This window comes from Excalfactoria chinensis, chromosome 5 (genome assembly GCF_039878825.1).
Source record: "Excalfactoria chinensis isolate bCotChi1 chromosome 5, bCotChi1.hap2, whole genome shotgun sequence".
In the NCBI taxonomy this organism is placed as follows: Eukaryota; Metazoa; Chordata; class Aves; order Galliformes; family Phasianidae; genus Excalfactoria; species Excalfactoria chinensis.
Window position 1 is genome coordinate 37,571,830 of NC_092829.1, and position 20,456 is coordinate 37,592,285.

General features: G+C 35.3%; 1 protein-coding gene across 4 annotated transcripts in view; it reads left to right on the forward strand.

Annotated features, from left to right (window-relative positions):
- SBF2 (SET binding factor 2) overlaps nucleotides 1-20,456 on the forward strand; it is a 215,094-nt gene that overhangs the window by 140,692 nt on the left and 53,946 nt on the right. For all 4 annotated transcript variants that reach the window (XM_072337706.1, XM_072337708.1, XM_072337707.1 and 1 more), the window contains exon 17: nucleotides 14,525-14,593. In XM_072337706.1, the coding sequence (XP_072193807.1) occupies nucleotides 14,525-14,593 (69 nt within the window). The remainder of the gene's footprint in view (nucleotides 1-14,524; nucleotides 14,594-20,456) is intronic.

Sequence of the window (20,456 nt, forward strand, 5' to 3'; positions counted from 1 at the left end):
CTAACTTTGACATAAATGCAAATTCCTCTGGCCATATAAACACTGTGGAAAAACCCTTGCTTTGTTGTTAATTGAGAAAATATCAACTCAGAGAATTTGTATGCCTAAATAAGTTGCATAGAATTGATGAGGTGTATGGAACAGTAGAAAAAGGTTTTTTTTGCAAGGGAGCTTTTTTTTTTTTTTTTTATTCATAAGAGAGCATATGTTAATGTAGGCAAAACCAGTGGACTAAAATAGCCTCTAATGTACTGTTTTCGGGCCAAGCTAAGGATTCTAAGCCATTGATTTCATTGGAATTTATTCTATTTTATTTATGAACTAAAACAAAACAACAAAAAAAAAACACCAAAAAACCAATTTAAAGGAGAATACTTATTTTAATTGACTATTTTGGAGCCTTGCCTTTGTCGTTAGGGAATAGCTGAAATAGTAACCATATGTGGTTCTGTTTAAAAGCCACAGACCACAACTACAGTCCTGTTAACACAATTTGTTACTTAGCCTCTGAATTATATTTTTAAAAAAGTCGTAGACTTAGGTCCTAGCTTGATTATGATAGATGGCTATTACCTTCACAATCTCCCATCCGTTTCACCTCAGCCCCTACAGAGCTGATTAGCATGTAAAGTATAGTTTCTGTGAAGAAAATTGACAGTAGTCTTGCAGTGTTTTACTTTTCATAACCTCTCAGGCATAGTGGACGAGCAGCGTTGCATGGCTCAAAGACATGAAAACCATAATTACAGAGCATCAAAAGTGGGATGCTGAGATGTATTCAGCTTTTTTTGTCTCTATTTCAGTTAACTTTAAAAAAGAGATTCAGGCTGCCATTTGTATTTTATACACACTCATCACAAAGAATTGCTTAAGGATAATTTGGTATAAAATGCCATAATGCAAAGATATGATCTTGTGTAACTTCTAGTACCACAATGAAGGCAAAATGTACATGTGAATACAGTAGGTATAAGAACTGATTCGCTTAAAATCAGTCAAGGAAAACATAATTGGCTGCTCATGAAAGCTTGTCTTATGGAAACATGGAAGATCCTACCTGAAGTCTAATCGTGGTGTCCTTGGTAGTATTCATTCCTTGCTTCACATCTGGGGGCATCCTTTGCTTTCAAGTAAGAACAGGTGTGAGTATTCTGATTATCCAAAAATTCAATTTCAGTGGCCTATTTGAAATTCATATATTTTGAAGTCACTTTGGAAACTCTGGGGAGAACTGCCTGTAGTTCAGTATGGTTTTCCAGAAGAGCTTGGGAAAAATAGTGAGGCACTCAGAAAACTTCTGGGTACAGAAACAAAGTTCTGATTATTTTTTTTGGGGGGGGGGTGCTTTTTGATACGTCAGATTAAACCAAATCATATTCAGTGAATGTACCTAAGTCAACACATTTTTTGGTGTATGTTTCTTTCACGACAGTTTTAAAACTTTTAGCTTCACTTATGGATAATATACATTTAAGGGAACATCAGGAGAAGTACGAATGCTTGCATAGAGAGGGAGTGAGTATCTTAGGGAGGGAGAATCACATGCTCCCAGTTACTTCTTGGTAAAGGGACTCTTCTGTATTTTACAAAAAATAACCAACCAAACTACAACAAACTGCTTAAATCTCCTACATCTATTCTTACCTGATTTTCAGGATTAAAAAAAAATAAATAAAAAAATAGAATGAGTAAGTTTGTTTCTTAGCTTTCTTGTCAATAAGAGATTGACCTCAGAGGTCCTTGGGGGTAGCTGAAATTCTGGTGGAGCCTGTAATCTCCATGGTAGTGATGAAATGTCATTGGCTACTCAGGCAACAGCCTAATAAGAAAGTAATCATGAACAAATTAGTTTCCGATGAAGTCGTTTTAAGTCATAACCTAAATATGCTCAAAATTCTCCAGTAAAAATTTTCCAGAGAGAAACCTTTCCAAAACTTACTGGGAAGATTCTATACAACGCTTGATTGTGCACTTTATATGAGCTGCTAAACCTGCTTGTACCATACCACTGTAAAAACTTGACTCTGTCACAGTTTTGTATGATTATGTAGTTATTTAGAAATGAAAACTGAAATACTTAAGTAAAAATGAAGTTTGGTTGGCAGTTTTGAGTTCAGGAAGAGATAGATGCCTGTAGAAGCTTGTTCTGTATACCTTTCTTCATGTCCTATTTCTTCTTCTCTACCATTTGTTTCAGCATGAGAATACCTCTGTTGTTTGTTTTTTGCCCTTCTTTGTTGTTTACTTTCTCATATTTATTGTAGAATTATTGTAGACTCCTAGGATAGCTCAGGTTAGAAGGGACATGAAAAGGTCATCAGGACCAACCTGCAGCTGAGGATGTTGATTTTCTGTATGTGAGATCAAGGTACCAGGTAAGTTCTCACACTTAGTGGGGCTGAAGTACGGGGGATTGGTGTGTTTTCAATTTTCCAGGCAAGTGCAAGGAAGCATTTTGAGGGTGTACATTTCTGAGCTTTGCTTTGATGATCTGAGGAGCAAGGACTCACTTTCTATATGTGCAACAAATTACTCTTCTTAACACTTCAAGTGTTATGTATTCTTACTTAGTTTAACGTTCACCATTTGGCAGCCACAGACATTTAAGAACTAATATTAAATCTCTTGTATTTATTTTATCATCACTCCGTATTGATTTCTCCAACTTATTTTTTCTCGTGACTGACAACTAAATTTCTAATTGTTATTACAGCGTAGTTGTATCTTTGTTGACTGTGTTTAGAAAATCACTGCATCAGAAGAACATAAGCTAGAAGCCTGCTGTTCTGTAACTTTCTGCACTTTACATGAATTCAACATTTCTTCATAACTTGTTTTGAGTTGCTATTTACATATGAGATGTATCTGCCTTACAGAAATATTTGCAATACTGTAAGGTTCTGCAATAATCATCTAATGATTATCAGTATTATGGTATTACTCTGTAGATTTACTTTATGCTTATTGGTATGCTAGCAAAAGATGACAGGTGGTATGCTTTTCCTAATACTTTATCTGTTCCAACCCTCCTTCCACACACCCTGAGCTGCTTCTTCTCCAGTCTGAACAGCCCCAGCTCTCTCAGCCCTCCCTCACATGTGAGATGCTCCAGCCCCTTCATCATCTTTGTGGCCCTGCACTGGACTCTTCCAAAATCAGGCATTCTATATCTGTAAATATAGATGTATTTCTAACAGTGTTTATGCACCCAGATGAAATAATCATATTATTTTAGGTATTGATAAAAGCTTCCACTCATTTGATCTTGTTATAAGTTTATTCCTGCTATAAGGTAGCCTAGCCCATGTTTTTATTGTTTGCTTGAAAGAATTGTGTTGGTTGAATGGATACCGACAAAATAAAAATGCAGCACATAAGGTATTTCTGTATTTAACTCATTCAAAAGGATCTGCATACGACATTTAATAATAAGATATTTTCTTGAGATTTTCATTTGAGTAAGGTGTGCAGCACCTACGTGTTATTGCTGCAGTGGTGGTAAATTTTGGCAGACACTTGGCTGTCATATTTAAAGTTAGTTAAAAGAGTAATATACTTTGAAGACAATGGTGAAAATGTATGCTGTTTAGTTCTCATGCCCTTATTCATGTGGATCCAGAGGTACTGCTGCAGTTGCCATGTTATTCTGTCTGGTACCAGCTCTAGGCTGTTTATATACTGCATGCTCTCAGAACAGCTTGAACTGCATGTTGCTACTTCCTGTATGTTAGAACACCTCTGCATTAACACATTTGTGTGTCTCACTGTTCAAATATGCATCAATATTCTGCATGAAGCGCATTGTGTTGTGCTTTTGCATCCGTCTCTTTCATTTTGTGGTCATGTAGGAAGCACAAACCATTTGCTATTTTATTTTCTGTGAAAAGGAGGTTCAAGAACTTTAGGAGAGGAATGGCAAATAAGAGTATTTTGAATTTAACTAAGATGGCTAAACAGGATGTCTTACAGTACTAAATCAAAAACTGTGATTTTAAGTCTTATTTCAAAGCACCATAGAATGAGGTTAGTCCTTCAGTAACTCTTCACTATGTGCTTCTGTTTTTCAACCACTGCAATCTGGTTCATCCTTCTGAAAGCTCCAAATGTGAATTATGTGGGAGGAATTTTAAATTTTCATAAACCCATGCTGACTGGGCCTGATCCCCTGGTTGACCTTTAATTGGTCCATGATGGTTCCCGAGATTCATTGCCTTCTACTTTGCTTCCATAGCAGGATTTCCCTTTCCCTGTATACATTTTTTTTTTTTTTCCCCTGTACTTTCAAGAAAATAGGAATAAAACAGAAAAGCATTTGGAATAAACCCTTCAGGAAGGAAGATAAAATAGACCAGGAGATGATCTATCAGGAATAAGATAAGACAATAAATAAATAGTTGGCAACTCAAAAGCTTGCAAAGAAGTTCTCTGTGATTAGTTAGCTGGATACCTTTGCTAGAAATGATTTTGAAAGGCTGCAGAACAGGGAAAGAAAAGGATCATGCCAAGATTTCATGCAGTTTGTATCAGACAAACAGTATTACTGAAAAGCTGGGCTACGCTGATGTTTCCCTACCACACTTCTGCTTCTTTGGTCTATGCAGCAAGCTCAGGGATAACTTCTTCTTTCTGTGTTTGCACTACAGAACTCTTTCTAGAAAAATAGAGCAGGAATTTGTTTTGAGAACATCCATGATGTCATTTCAACTAGATGTGCAAACCAGTATATTTTGGGAACTTGCTTTTTCACTTCTGCAACCAAAGTGGAGGGCTTCACAGCATTCTAAACTTTTGATTTCCTGCTGCCATTTGAAAATCCCAGAGAGAAGTATTACTGTAAGAAATTTTAATACTGGAAAATACGTTCACAATTGCCAGTTCAAAATTGTTTTATGGTTTATTCCATTGTCTTTGTTTCTCTCCTACAAGAAATGCCTCATCCTTGTTTTGATTTATATTCATAGAAAAACACTTTATTAACATTAAAGGAACTAAATTTTAATAAAAATTTCATAGAAACACTAATCCCACTTACCATACTTGTTATATTGAACCACAAAAGCGTAAGATTTCAAATAAATCCTGTATCCATGTGAAGGAAGCTGCTGCACGTGCAGTGGAAAGTACAACCTGTACACTTAAAGCATTTCACAATAAATTAAATGAAACATCTATATTCTCCTAGGATTTCTTTCCTGTAGCTTAAATACTTCTATTAGAATGCATATATTTCACTGACGAATGTTATCTTAGAAGAAGCAGCGCTGTACTAAATCAAGCAGCTCTTAAAATGTCTGAATCTCTTGAGCTTTCCAAGCTTTTCAAAAACATTCTTCCTTGCTCACGCAGATTTGATATCTTAATCAAGATGGACATTGCTCAGCAACATGCTACATTACCCTGCCCTACACATGTCCTTTAGTTTCCCAGATTTGCTTTAGTTATTCTTGTATGTGAGCCATTTAAACAGCTTTTAGTGACTAAGGTTATATAACCATGAATTTGCTGTTGGTTTCTTTTTTGCCTTAAGTTTGAGTTTTGAATTAACCAACTTCTACAGTAATTTTTATTAAAGTTGTTAAAATTGTAGCTACATTCTGAAATGCAACAGAAAACTTACATTGTAGTCTATTAAGGAGCCAAGAGGTCTGGCTGCAGTGTTGGCAGCAAACAATTTAGGTTTCATCAGATTCACTGGTGCAACTAAGGAGATGTCATTTTTGCCTAAGCATGTGCTTAAAACCTTACGGACTTTCTGAAGATTCACAGCCTTGTAAGAGGCAGAATTACGACAAAAAAAATCTGCTTCCAGCAGCTGACACTTGTTTTGTGAATCAGAAATGGAGCTGCACCAATGAAGCTGATCCAAAAAAACTTCTTCCAGAAGCAGCTGGTTATTGTCATTCTTGTTGTCCTTTGGTGCAGCTGTATATAGACTGATATCTCTGCCAAAACCGTAGCAAAGTGTCTTAGTACTATCAAGGCTGGTGTAGAAAAGCTGAAGCTGTCCAGCAAGATGTCAAATACAAATGCACCTCAAAAAGCAACTCCACTTCTCGCTGTTTGTGAGAAAAGCATGGCAGACATGTATGTGTATTCCCAGAAGCACCTGCCAAAGACTTGCAGATGCAGTTGGGATGTGCGTATGTTTGTGTGCTTAACTATATGGTTATATGTGTGTATACACACACACACACACACACACACGTAATTTACATCAGCTTTCTCTTTGATGATTTTTTCCTGTTGTATGTAATTATTTCTCTTTATGTATTTACTTAGGTATTCTGGGTGATTTTCAGTTGTGCACTCTCCTGGCAGTTCCCTTCCCATGGACGAAATCCTTAAATTCTCTAATTGTTTTGTTCTTCTGCCCCTTCTATGAGTCTATTTTTAAATAATATGAGAATTTTTACTGTTTTTGACTTAGTACTAGATAGATATTCCTTCCCTTCCTTTCTTCCCAACAGTCTTACCTGTTGTTTCCAACTTTCTACTCTTTTATCTCATGTATTTCTTTAAGAAATTCAATATTGTAAGTCTGTTAACTTTTTCTGCCAGTTGATTTTCTTATAATGCTCTTCTTTCCTGATGTCAGGGTACTTCATAATATTTGCATCTCCTCTCATTTTGATCATCTGTTCAATTCAACTTCAGTATTATCTAGTTTACCTATTCCTTGGAACTTTCTATGCTCTGAAGGGTCTGCAGCAATAAAGCAAGATAATTTGCACCTTTTTCTGAATTTTAGAGCATGATCTTACTTTGACAGGTTTAGCACAGCACGTGATTCCTATACTTTTTCATGGAGTTAGCATATCCCATGCTCAGAACTTTGCACTTGTCTTTGTTGAACTTGGTATGTTCTTGACAGTCCCATTCTCCAGCAGCGTGTGATGCCAGTTAATAGCAGTCTTCCCATTCAGCTATTTACCGCTTCCTCAAATTGGGTGTCATTGGTAAGCTCGATTAAGGTACATTTCATGCAATTTTCCACTTTGTTAATGTAAAAATTAGACCGTATTTGCCACAATATCAGCCCCTGAAAACATGACTCATAACTAGATCTCCTATTTATCTTTAAACCGTTGATCACTATATTTTCAGTGACAGTCCGGTCATTTATCCACTCATCCATGTGAAACATCTCTCCTCAGCATGGCTGCTATACCAAAGGAGCCTGCGTCAACTGCCCTGCTAACGCCACGGCTGCATACTGTGCACCACTCAGCTGCAGAGCTTGTTATTCCATCAAAGATGTTGATCAAATCAACAAAGATGTTGATCTGATGTTTTCCCCTGTCAGCACATGCTTTCTGTCCTCAGTTTCTTGTTTCTCCTGTATCTGAAAATGCCTTATGTGAGGACTTGCTCCCTAAGGTGAGATAGTCCAGTCTAGACCTCCCAAACCTTTTCCTTGCCTTCATGAAGGTCTTGTCCAACATTTTCATTTCTGTTTCCTCAGGAAGTCAGTAATAATTGACACAGTACCTCTAAGAAACTTTGGAGTTTAGAAGCTGTTAGTGAGGGTTATAGCATAGTTAAAAATTGCTGTGCCATCAAAAATTGTCTCCTTTATAGTTTTCTTTTTGAAAGCTAGTATATATTTCTTTTCATGCACTAGTATAGATTTCATCTTGATGGAAGAAATATTTTGTTTACATTGAAAGCAATCAATGACTGGAACAGCCAGTTCAGGTTCATGGTAGAATCCCTATCTCTGGTAGTTTTCAAGATACAGCTGTGTAGGGAGCTAGGATGGATGACAGAGTTCTAACATTATATGCTATTTAATGGAAAATTTTCAGTCTCTACTACTTCCAACTTTCATTTATTCAACCTGTTCAGTCTCTCTGTAGTGAATCAGACGCAGTCTTCTAGTAGATCCATTGTTTTAGATGACTGTTGTCTCTTTGCATTTCATAAAATGGCTGTAAGATTCTTCTTCCATCCCAATGGTATTTCCCAAAATGAAAAACTGATTTATCATTGAATCACTTTTTATACACATAGAAATCTAATACTAAAACGGAGTTAATTCATAATTAAAAACTCATATATAAGATACACTAATGGTGTCTGATGCATTTTTATTGCAAGTTTTAAAATTAGAAAATCCCATGAAACTTAACAAAGAATGTGAAGGAATGTGAACATACTTGAAAGTTTGTGACTTTACAAATGAGTTATTAGAGTTGCTGCTGTGCTCCAAATGGATGCTAGAATGCATAGGTATGTGTAGTTTGTGCTTATGAACCAATTTGCTAAGTGATAATTGGACTACATAGGAATATTGCACCTATTTTAATAGTATTTTTAACATATATGTGTTTTTGTTAACTAACTCAGTTAACCAGGCCGTCTGTGAAGTGCCTTATAAAGTATCCAGTAGTTATATTTTGCAGTCTACTGGGACATTAGACATACTCCGCAGTCTGTATATGTATTGTGAATTAATCACCCCTTTCAAACTGAATAGTTAATGAATATTGATCACTATTCAATCATGAATAATAACGCATTGTATCACTTGAGTGTTATTTGTCAAATACTTTTTACAAATTACTATGCAGGACCTTTTATCACAGCTGGTGTAGTTTAAGGTTTGGACAGAGTCACTGTGAATGAAGCCCTGCTGTGAAATAAAAGTCAAAAGGCATCTTGGCATCCCAACCATTTCCTTGGGAGAAGATTACAGCCTGAGTATGTTGAACTTTATTGCCATGGGCCTCATGACAGTATTCAGAAACATGCATGGCATTTCTGTTAAAGAAACTCAGATGTGCTTAGACGCAAGGGATGGCATTCTTGTGTTTATCAGTATCTTGAAGAAAAAAAAAAAAAGAAGAAGAAGATAAAAAGTTGTGCTTTTTTAGTAGTGCTTTTTTAATCTTTTGGGGTACAGTGGAAATTCAGTGAAGAATGTGTAATTTATGCACATAAAAGTTGAGGTTCCCGATTTCCTAAACATAATTTGTTGCAAGAAAGAGTAACCTACTAGTCTGAATCCTAGAAAGAAATGTATTTGTTGAGAAAGAAAAAGGGCTGAGGGCATGGAGAGAAAAAGTCAAAGAGTTGACTGAAGTGTCATTGCCTGTGTTGGCTTGCTGGGAGATCAGAAGTGTGATGCAGTTGCATGGAGAAAATATGCTGCATTGTTAACTTCTGAATACAAAAGTAAAACAAAAGGAAACATTTAGAAAATCAATGAAAATGATATGCTTGTGTGATTCCATCTGAATTGCATCAATTAAATTCTGTCTTTTATATGTTATAAGGGCAGACAAACTGAGAATTCAGGGTCAGGTAAAGCCAAATACTAAGTTCTTGATGAAATAAAATCCTTCCAATATGGAATGGGATCTCCTGCTGCCCTGAAAGGCAGGTTTGCAACATTTAGCATCTTATTGCTGACATCTGATTTCGTTCATCTGATTCATTTCTTAATGAAGTGGTTCTTATGAAGGCTCATGGTTAGGCGGGATGGCCACACTGTCTAAATAAATTGGTGAGGATTCTTCTGGGTTGGGTGCTGTTCCTTTGTCATCACCTTTGGCACTTGTATTAATATACAGCAATCTTACTGTCTTGTAGTGGCTATAGAAAGTGAAGTTTTACATCTGGCATAAATCACAGCACAGGTAAAGTCTGTGCACTATGGGCTTCCTTTGCTGTCAGACAGTCACCAAGTAGCAATCTGAGAAGTTGCTTTTCAAAAGCTCATAGCATGACTGTAGTGAATGTTAAAATGGAAACAAGACGTAGTAAGAGCTTAAAGTTTTTGTTTTTATCTATCAAGAATCACTGCAACAGTACATGAATAGAACAAAAGTTGAATTAAAAACTTGAAGTAATGAGAAACAAATATAAAATGTGCGGTGGTCATTTATGAAGAAAGGCCCTGGGCAGACTGGTCTAGTATGAAATGTGGAGGTTGGTGGCCCTGCCTGTTGTGGGGGGGCTAAAGATTCGTGGGCCTTGAGATCCCTTCCAACCCAAGCCAGTCTGGGATTCTGTGATTTGTGAAAATGTGAAGCTCTGAAAGTAATGAGAATTAAATACTCAGTAACCATTAATGTATGGTAGTATCTTCCATGTTTCTTGTATATTCTCATGGTTCTGTTAATGGATTAGTATACAAGTAATGAGCAATATGGGTCTTCCAAGTAGGTCCTCATATCCTGTCTTTCAAGTCCCAGAAGAATTGTATCTAGTTTAAAAAACTTCTGTAAAGTTGTATTTCATTATTGGTAATGAGGAAAATAAGAACTTTTGATCCCGTTATAAAGAAGCAGTGGTTAGCAGTGCTGCTAATCTTACTAGGCAGACTGCATAGGAATGCCAGAAAGCAACTGCACGCTAACTTTCACTGAAAAGACCATTCTGCTTCTTTCAGTAAGAAAATTTATCCAAAATGTCAGAAAAAATCAGATTCCAGAGTTTCTGTTGAAGATAATTATAAGCTGTTAGTAATAAGTAATGTAATCAATTAATGTTGTAATTATTTCAGCAACTTCTGTTTTGAGTATTGTTCCAGAGGAAGAATTTGGCTGTAGAGTTAAATCTTGTAGTTTTAATGCATCTAAAATTAATGCCCGTTCCAAACACAACTATTTTTTGTCTGCTTTCATTCAAGTCAATGCATAAGTACATTAGATGTAATCAATACAATGTAAAACTGGTATTTTGCTTACTTGGATTTTTAACTCTGCTGAGGCTGAATATAAGGAATGTTCGTCATAACATTGATGAACATGGAATAGGTGTTCCCTCTGAAATCCTGTGGTATTTTAGGTGCTTCTTTCAAATCAGAATGAGACTTGGCAATAACCTGCATTTGAATGGAAGTCTTGCTTTTTTCTATTAAGGAAAGTAAGTGATTATGGAAGATTACATCTGTAATCTTAACCTCAGTTAACAGGTTTAAGGGACTCAGTTAAACTGAGTTAACAGCACCGTGGGTATTTCTGAGGTGCTCAAATGTCTTTAACTTCATTGTTTGGTATATTTGGATGGATCTTATGTTTGGTTTTGATAACATCCACCACTTTTTGCAGTTTGATTGCATAAATACTGCATTTACACATAGATACATAAGTTATTCAGTTCATGTAATGAAAATGAATGATTTATGTAAGATCAGCTCATTAAAATTAAGTTATAATTTTGAATTCAGTTGGGAGTTCTACATGGTGATTCCCTACTCCTCTAATGGACCATTTTTTTTCTGAATTAGACTACTGAATTCTTTACTAATATAGATGAAAAGTATTAAAAAGATAAGGTTTCCGTAAAAATCTACACGCATAGTACATCAGTACTATGTATTCAGGTACCAATGAGATCATCTGGGAATTTGAAACACATATTTCACCTGTAATTTTTAGCTAATCTACTTACTGTGCACATAGTTCGTGATCTTACCCATGCTAAGTTAGCAAGTCTTATCTTAGCACTTTAAAAATGTGTAGTTCTAACATTTCTGGCTTTTTTCTTGACTGTTTGTGAGCATAGTTCTGCATTGTGATGAATGCTCTTGGTCTCCATGAAGATGGGCAGCATCCAGTTCCAGTGCAGAATCACAGTGCAGTAGTGATGGTTTCTTCGGTATTTTAATGAAGCGCACATACACCAGATTGTACTGGCAAAAAGCCCCACACACGGTCAAGGGCTGCCATGTGTAGCTTATTAGCTTGAAGGCATTCACTGCATGTTCAATTCATGTGATAGGCTTATGGATTATTCCATTTATATTGCTAGTGAATGTAAAGCAGAATTGCGTCCTAGGTTTTCAGTGTAATCAGATTGCTGTAGATCATTACAGTTGTGGCTTCCTCCCCATCACTACCCTTTGTGTTTCAACGTTATTGTGTTGCAGTATAAGAAAACAGCTCTAATTATTTTTATATTTGATGCGCATACTTCTGTAGGAGATGTTTTTCATGATTGGTAGACATTGTTATATGTAAAGCAGCTGTGTTTCTTTTTTCCAAGAGCCAAGATTTGTTAAATACAATACATGTATGACATTTGCAGTACTTTGGTTTGCATGTAAATTGAGAGACTACAGTTTTCCTATAGCAGCTCGGTTAGCTTTTGGGTTCTGTCATGCTACTAGAAGGAAGATAAATAGTTGGTTAATTTCACTATTCTCAAAACAGCAGTATTGTACTTGATTCCAAACTGAGATCATATTACAGGTTTTGTCACATGCTACAGAGGAAAATATATGTAGATCATACCTCCATATTACAAGTCCGGGGGGTACTGCTGACACAGAGTATGTGGAGAATTTCATACTTGCAAGAAAGAATGGAAAAATAATACACGATGTTGTTTATGTGATGGTGATATATAACTTTGAGACATATGTTAGCTCTTGGAATATTGGATGCTCTCTAGGTGAAGATGCATTGCCCAGTTTTAATAAAAATATTTTTATGTATATTTTGGGTGGAAGCCAAAACTCTTACAAATAATTTGAGCTGAAGGATTAAGTTGATATCTTGAAACAATCAGAATGGATTGTTTGGTAACTGGTTAGGAAAGAGCACTCACAGAAATAAGGTAATGTATTTCCTTAAAAAATTTGGAGTATTTTTGAATGTTGTAAAGTCTGATTTTTAAATTTGGCATTTTCTTTCTGATTTTTACATATCTTGATGTTAACCTACAAGTTCCATGTGGGGTTTGGGCCTATCTTTAGCAACAGAGAATAATGCAGTAGTTGAGAATGAAATGCAGCTGCAGCTATGTCCTTCATCGTTGCTGTTTGGATGTCTAATTAAAGAGAGTCTGTAAACAAATTTGGGGTATTTACATACATGTCGGAATACTGACAGGCATTGTTAAAACATACATCAAATTTCTGACTGTCTACTTTTCTTAACATTTTCCTCTATCGGGTTGAAATGAGTTATAAAGTCTGAACAGTTGCACACCATTTGTTTTCCATGCATGGTTAGCATATTCATACTGAGTTAGACAAGTTAAAGTTTTCAAAGACTGTACAGAAATAAAGCTTCTCAACTGTGAATCTCTTGTATGCCTTTTCAAAACAGGTACGTAAGTAATATTCTGACTACTACTGAATTTGTGTGTGGCCAGTCATACTTTGTTTAGGCTAGCTTTATCAACAAAAGATGAAGTATATGTTACTGGAAAGGATGAAATGGACTGCTAAAGTAATGAGAAGGACAGTCTAATTGTCAGATTTTTGATCTATTGTTTTAAACCTTCATTCCATGATCACTCACCAGCCTTTTGAAAAGGAGCACTGAGGGGACTAGAAATAACATCCGAATGATCATGGAATCATAGAATGGCCTGGGTTGAAAAGGACCATGGTGATCATCAAGCTTCAACCCCCCTGCTACATGCAGGGTTGCCAACCACTTATGATTGTTCCTGTAACATGTACTTTATATTTCTGTTATCACAGTAGCCAGGTTTTTCTTTTTTAAGAATGCCGAGAGGGAACGCATGAAATGAAGGCATAAATGAAAACTCTGGCAGGGGAACATGTGTGATATTTCAATTTAGTAATTTTATCAGATGTTACATAGAATTAATAGAAGAGTGATTTGTGTTGAAGGGTACCCACTGCAGGAAGAGTATTAAAAGTACTGACGTGAGATGTTCAAATGAAAATGTTGTTTTCCCATTCATCATTAGGGGCACAGTGTCTAGTAGAAGTATCTGTGTTGCTGTGTTTCTCAGGGTTCGCAAAAAGAGCTAATTACAAAAAAAAATCTAGTAAAGAAAAAAATAAAGTAGTAGTATATTTTTTTTAACTTACTGAATATTTTTGTTCTTTTTTTAAAATCTTAAAAAATCAAGCAGTTTGTTTTTCAAAATATTAGATTACATTCCTAATCTAGTTTCTTAAAAGACTTCCGTAATAAAATCACTATTTTTATCAGTGCAATTATTAGCTGATTTTCTTTGGCATGCCATTTTCATCCTAGAGAGGCATGAATGACACACTTGGCTATTGAATGAGGCATTCTGAGATTGTGAAGAGAGTGGGTTTTCGTCTTCTTTTAAAGTTCATGTAATGCCAAGCTTCTGTAGAGATGATTATTTCATATTAAATAAATGTTCCTTTCTTCATATAAACTTTTTGGAAGTGCATTCTTTGGTCATCACATCACTTCTGTTTTACAAAATGTACAGATTTTATGTGGACCAGAGTGGAAGCAAGCTACGTTTTTATTTCCTAAATGAATAATATGTTTATATGTAAATCTTGTTGGTGAGCTTGTATTTCAGGCACAGAATGGAGAATACTGCTAATAAATTCCCTAAATTTGAAAATTCTTGGCAATAGCCATCTAGAAGAAATTGAGGCACAATATGTATGTGTATACACATCCACTCATCTATGTTTGTCCTACATTATATGAAGTGGTTAAAATATACATTACATCTAAGAAAGATAGAGGGACCACATAAGGCTGAAATGAAATTATACTGCACATAAAATTGAAAATGTCTTGCTTATTTTCTTCATATGTTTCTCTTGAAGGATTGCTCGTCATCAGAAGAATACAGTGTTGCTGCGGCCTTGCTACCCCTGACAACTGCTTTCTATAGGGTAAGTTCTTAGTAACTTCATTAAAAAGTGCTCCTGTTTTTTGTTTTTGTGTACATTGTTAAACAGAAGAAAGTAAAAATGAGAGGTGTATGAATAGTATCATGAGTTCTGAAGTAAGATTAGTCAAGTTTTAATCTCATAATCAAGGAGAAGACAAGCTGCATTGAATATAGAATAATTTCTATTGTTTCAGTAGAAGGACTGAGATCTTGCACAATTTCTCTCACAAAAAGTTCACTGAAATCTTTTGTGTAGTGAAATAGTTCTATTTTTGTATATCTATACTATTTAACTGAAATCATACTTTCAGAAGTTGTGAGCCCCTGGATGTAAGTAGCATGATGATTTCTTAATGCTCCAGACCTGAATTGAAGAAATAAAGTAACCTGACTGTTGCTTGCAAAAGCCAGCTGTTAATGCATAATAGAAAAAGAATTTTGTTTTTCCCAGATCTAATCCTCAGGTTCAGTGATGGTCCCCTTTGGTATGTCCCATTAGATACAATTGTCTGGCAAAAGTACTTATTTTGGTATAAAACTAAGTTATTCATAATAAACACAAACTGATGTGTTTTTCAGAGCATAAGATCTGTAGACAAACTTTATAGTGACTAGTTATAATTAACAGTTTACATGCTTTATTTGGAATTTGAGTCAAAGAGAAACTTCTTGAAGCATTTTTCAGTTTCTCCAGAGATCTTCAGTACTTCATCCTTGAGTATGAGTATGTTATACCTGAGATGAAGCTACATAGGAGCAAAGATCTATATGAATATTCTTAAATTAAGAAAATTGAGTAACATTCTTTAACCGCCTTCAAATTTCCCTTTATAATCTTCTGGAGGGATTCTCACTCTACAGTTAAATGAAACTAATGTTCCTCTTTCCCTTTTTTGGGAATAAATCCTATCAAATCCTGCTGCATCTTTTCTCCCTTGGCCTTATTGCTTTCCAATGTATTGGTTAACAGTTTATAGTCTTCTGTTTGCTGGGTGTTTTTCCTTAACAGAAATCTGAGACTGGTAAAGGTTTGCAACTTAACAGGGCATATTGCTGTTCTGTCTGTGATAAATTCAAAGGAAGGTACAAACTGAAATTCAAGTCATTTGAGGGGAATGAATTGCTTTTTATTAAAAGAATATTCTGGCAAAGCTGGTACATATGCATTGTCAAACTATGCCATGGCTTTTTGTAATAAATTGCTTGTCTATTTCATTAAATTAGGATACACAGTGTTGTTTATACATACATGCATGCATACATGCTTCAAGCTGTATTTCATGTTTCTATAGGCAAAGTACAGGTTTTACAATACTGCTGCTTCAATATGCAGAAATGTCTTGCTTCTGTTGTAAGTGCAATTGCTTTTATCCTTTCCAAAAATTGTGAAGTAGTGCTTGGAAGTATGCACTTGTTTTTACTGATGTTCTTGTTATCAGAACACCATGTTTAGTGCCAGAAGCGTATTAAATATTATTTCATATGGCCACATTGAAAATACACAGTGTTCTTGGTAGCCAGGGATAAATAGGAATTGAGAATCTAGTAGTAATTGTTTTTTTGTGTTTTGTTGATGTTACAGCTCAACTGGATTCCAATTAAAGTTAGCATTAAGAAAGCCTCTAACAAATCTAGGAACACTGTAGAATTATATCAATTAAATAGTTACACTAACATTTATATTTGTTATTATTATGAATTATTATGGGAAATTATGACGGCATTTCATTACAACATTTAATTGTTAATGTAATTCTTGTTACTTGAAATTAAATAATAGAAGTTCCATGGTGTCACAAAAAGTTGCTTGAGGACTGTTGTGAATCAGAAATGTTAAGTTTCAGGATAAGCATTCATTTTGTACCTGACATGAAAGAAAGCACCAATGAAACAATTACTTGTTCTTTCTAAATAGGTTTACTTACATGGGTGCACACAGTGCAGACACCAACTGTTTGAGAGGCAGAAATGATAAGAAAAATGTGTTTTCTTGCGAGTCCAGCAAATGAAACCGAGAAACTTAGTAGAAATGGAAATATATTCCTAGAGATGATACTTTAAGGTTCTAGAAGGGTCTGATGAAGTAGCAAAAGCTCTAGCCTTCAGGTATTTAAAACTATTCTCAGGAAAACAGTAAAAAATATATAATAAGGAATGAAATGAATAAAGTATAAAATATATAAAGTAAGGAACATGCTTGTGTTATGTGTCAGGTTTTGTCCATATCCTGATGTCTTTGCTTACACAGAGCTTGGTTTGGGGTGTTTCTACATGTATCCTATCAAAATAACAAGAAATGTTACACTGTGTGCTGTATCCTGTCAGCTCTTGGGATGTCTGCTGAAATTTCAGGATTTCCACTCTTGAGGTGTGGCGATTGGCCTGTAGTAAAACTTGATCAGGTAGGATTTGATCACAGGAGCAGTCTAACTCGCAGCTGGCAAGGTTAAATAGACAAGAAATCAGTCCTGTTAGTTATTTTTGGTCATTAGAAAGCTTGAATTTTTCTAGGAAAAATGGTCACAATGCTTTTTAAAAATGTTTTAAATATTTGACATGAGAAAAATGTGACTCATCAGTGACAGTGGACTTTTTAATGTGTACTGTTAATGTCACAAAAACAAACATCTTTTTCTTCTGGGTTAGAGAAAGGTTTTAGTTTACTGTTAGTAACACTGTTGGAATTTTGTTTAAAATTGAAACAATATAAATAAAATGTTCTTACACATGAATTTTTCCATGCATTTTTGGGGTACAGATGGTCCATGCTTGTTTGGCATGCACTCCTTTCTCTCTATGTGTAATAAGATTGAAATTTACTATTCTGTGTTGCTACAGTAAAGAGTTCCTTTTTCCTCTGTGTGGCAGGAAAGGGTGAGACAAAAAGGGCAGACATTGATTTTGATTTTGTTTTATTACTGCCTGAAGGAAAACAGCATGGCAGTCATATAATTGCCCTTGTCAAATTCACAAAATTTGGATCTGCCGTTTGAGTTATGTTTCTTTGTAAGGTGGCAAGTTGTAGTGCAGACTATGCTCTATTTCTTGAAGGTTCGATGTGCTCCAAGAGCATTGATTTTTTGTTATTACTGGTTTCACCCTGTCCACTGGAGAACAGGCAGAGTAAGCAAAGTGTCTCTTCCTTATTCCAAGCCTCAGTCAGCCTGCTATTCCTATGGTTCCTCCCTTTTCAACTGAAGTGTTGAAGAGTCTCATCCTTCTGGGAAGTGTTGGAAACTAGGATTGATTTTTCTTTTTTCTTTTTCTTTCTTCTTTTCTCTTTCTCCAATGCTTGTAAACTGCCAAATCTTTAGTAAAATTACAGTTGGTTTGGGATGCTAATTACATTCCATAACATACAGTGAAACATTAAAGGAACACTGTGTGGAACAGGGCTCAGGGAAATCTGCAGGCTTTGGCTGAAATGTTCACAGGTATGTCTGCCCATTTATCATTTGTTCTCCATACACCTGTCTCTATAGAGAAGAAAGTATTGAATAGAATTGATATAATTACTTCTAGAAAGTCTACCAGTTGTGAGGATGAGGGCATTCTGAAGATGGAAGAGGCAGTACTAGAGAACTTCAGAATGGTTTATCATATTGTGTATTTTGCCATCAAACTCTTTCCAAGAGGCACCCAGTTCCAAGGTAATTATGTAACAGAAGCATCATAATTGGAGATGTTTTCTCTCTTGTTCAGCATCAGCAACAAAGTCAGAGAAACTGCATGATGAAAGGCTGATGTGGGAGTCAGTTCCATTTTTGTGTCTTTACCAGGCAAATCTTACAGTTGGTATCAGCTGGAATTGGGAGTATCGACCCAACTGGTTAAAAATAAATAAATAAATTTCTGTGGGGTGTTAGCTTTCAGTACTGATAGATTTTCATCCTTACTTCTAACTGCTGTTTTTCCTTCTAATTGTTTATATCTTACTCTGTGCTTGGGATGAAACTGCTTTAATTTTAGCATTCTCCACTCTTGAATTGTATTGGCTTTAGTTTAGGAAACTGCTGTCTTGAAAGATCTACTTTATTATTCTGGCAAGAAATTTTGTCATTTTCCATTAATTTTCTTCTTCTATCTCTATTCTGCCAGTTCTGATGGTGTCAGTCTATGTGAGTTTTTTCATGACTGAAACTGTATTAAATAACATCATTTTTAGTAGAGTTCTTACTCTTTTTTAATCAATTCTCATAATTTCTATTGGTGATTACTTAAATGAAAATACGTTTTAGGTCTCATGCTTAAAAACAGCAAGAATGTACCTCTGTGACATAGTAGATGGTATGGAAGAAATGGAAAGAGAAGAAAATGTGTGCAGTAGTAATTAATCACGTGGGAGAGAAGAAATTTTTTTCTGCAGTATTTCTAATGAAGATGTGTTAAAAGAATTATATATTAACAGCAAAATCCAAAAGTAAAAGCCGTCTTATTAACAGAGCTTTCTCATATGGGCAGACATTACAATATTTCAGCTCCTTATATCAATATGGCTTGTAAGGAGAGACAATGGTAACGAGTCTTCATTCAGAGATATTAGTCATCTTGCACATAATCAAGCTGACAGGCTGAATATTGAATGAGGACTGTTTTACAATGTTATCAAATGTCTATGTTCGTATTATTTGCATTGCTGGAAAATCCAGGAGCCCTAATTGTGGACCACAACAACTTGTCTTTCTTTCATGCCAAATAACACAAAGGTAACGATCCCTATCCTTAAGAGTTTATGATACAAATTTGAAGTAAGTATTAATACTTGAAGCCAGACAGCTTAAGGCAAAGCAGGGAAGATGTAGTGCACTATTAGTTTATGGATGTGACACAAAAGCAGTGTTTTGCTGAATTTTTAGGGAGGATAATGTAGGAACTTGGTAGGTGCTCGTGAATTTGAGTGTGATCATTGAAGAAAGTGGGACAGTGGTGGTCAAAGTTCTGTCAATATTTCCAAACACTCTCTTCCAAATGTTCTTATTACATTCATAAGAAGATCCTTTCACATAAAGATTATAATTCAGCCAATTGGTCGTGAAAAAAGCAATCACACTTTTTAAATTAAGACAACAATCCAAGGGTTCTTGTTAGCAGTGTTTGACTGGTTTTGTAGTATCACTAGTGTCAACATGTCTCTGACCCTTAGTGTTTTACTTTGGCTATTTTTGAACAGATACATGCCTACAGAACAGATTTTTTGTCTTCGCAGGTAGTGCATATCTGAAGTTCACAGCTATTTTGTTGTGAAAAAAAATCTGGAAAATGTAAAACAGGAAAATGTGATGCATGTTTTTTTTGTTTTTGTTTTTTTTAAGTTTGTCTTTGTAAGGAATTTTGGAAGTGAGTTATTGAATTGCTTCAACTTTGCTCTCTTGAAGAAGCTTGCTTTCCCAGAATGATAACATCATGACCAATATGAAGGGAACTTTGCTGTCTTCCTCAGTGGTTTGTGGCAGGAAGTAGTTGGTCAGGGGAAAAGAAAAAAAGAAAAAAAAAAAAAGAAAAGAAAAGAAAAGAAAAGAAAAGAAAAGAAAAGAAAAGAAAAGAAAAGAAAAGAAAAGAAAAGAAAAGAAAAGAAAAAGGAAAAAAACATTCCTTCCCCTAAATTAAATAAAAAGGGAAGATAAATATTGCAGTAAATGCTTAGTTCTGTCACTGATCTTCTATCTCTTAGAACAAACAGAAGCCTTTCCATTGTATTGTCACAGGCATTGGCTTACATAGTTTATAACTGTTCCTGATTCCGCTTGAAGTCATTTTCTACCAACAAGTTGGAATTCTGGTTTGGTTTGCCCGTAACACTGTTAGTCATAGCACATCCCTTTACATTATTGTTAATTCCATGCTTTATTATAGCCTTTTGTAAC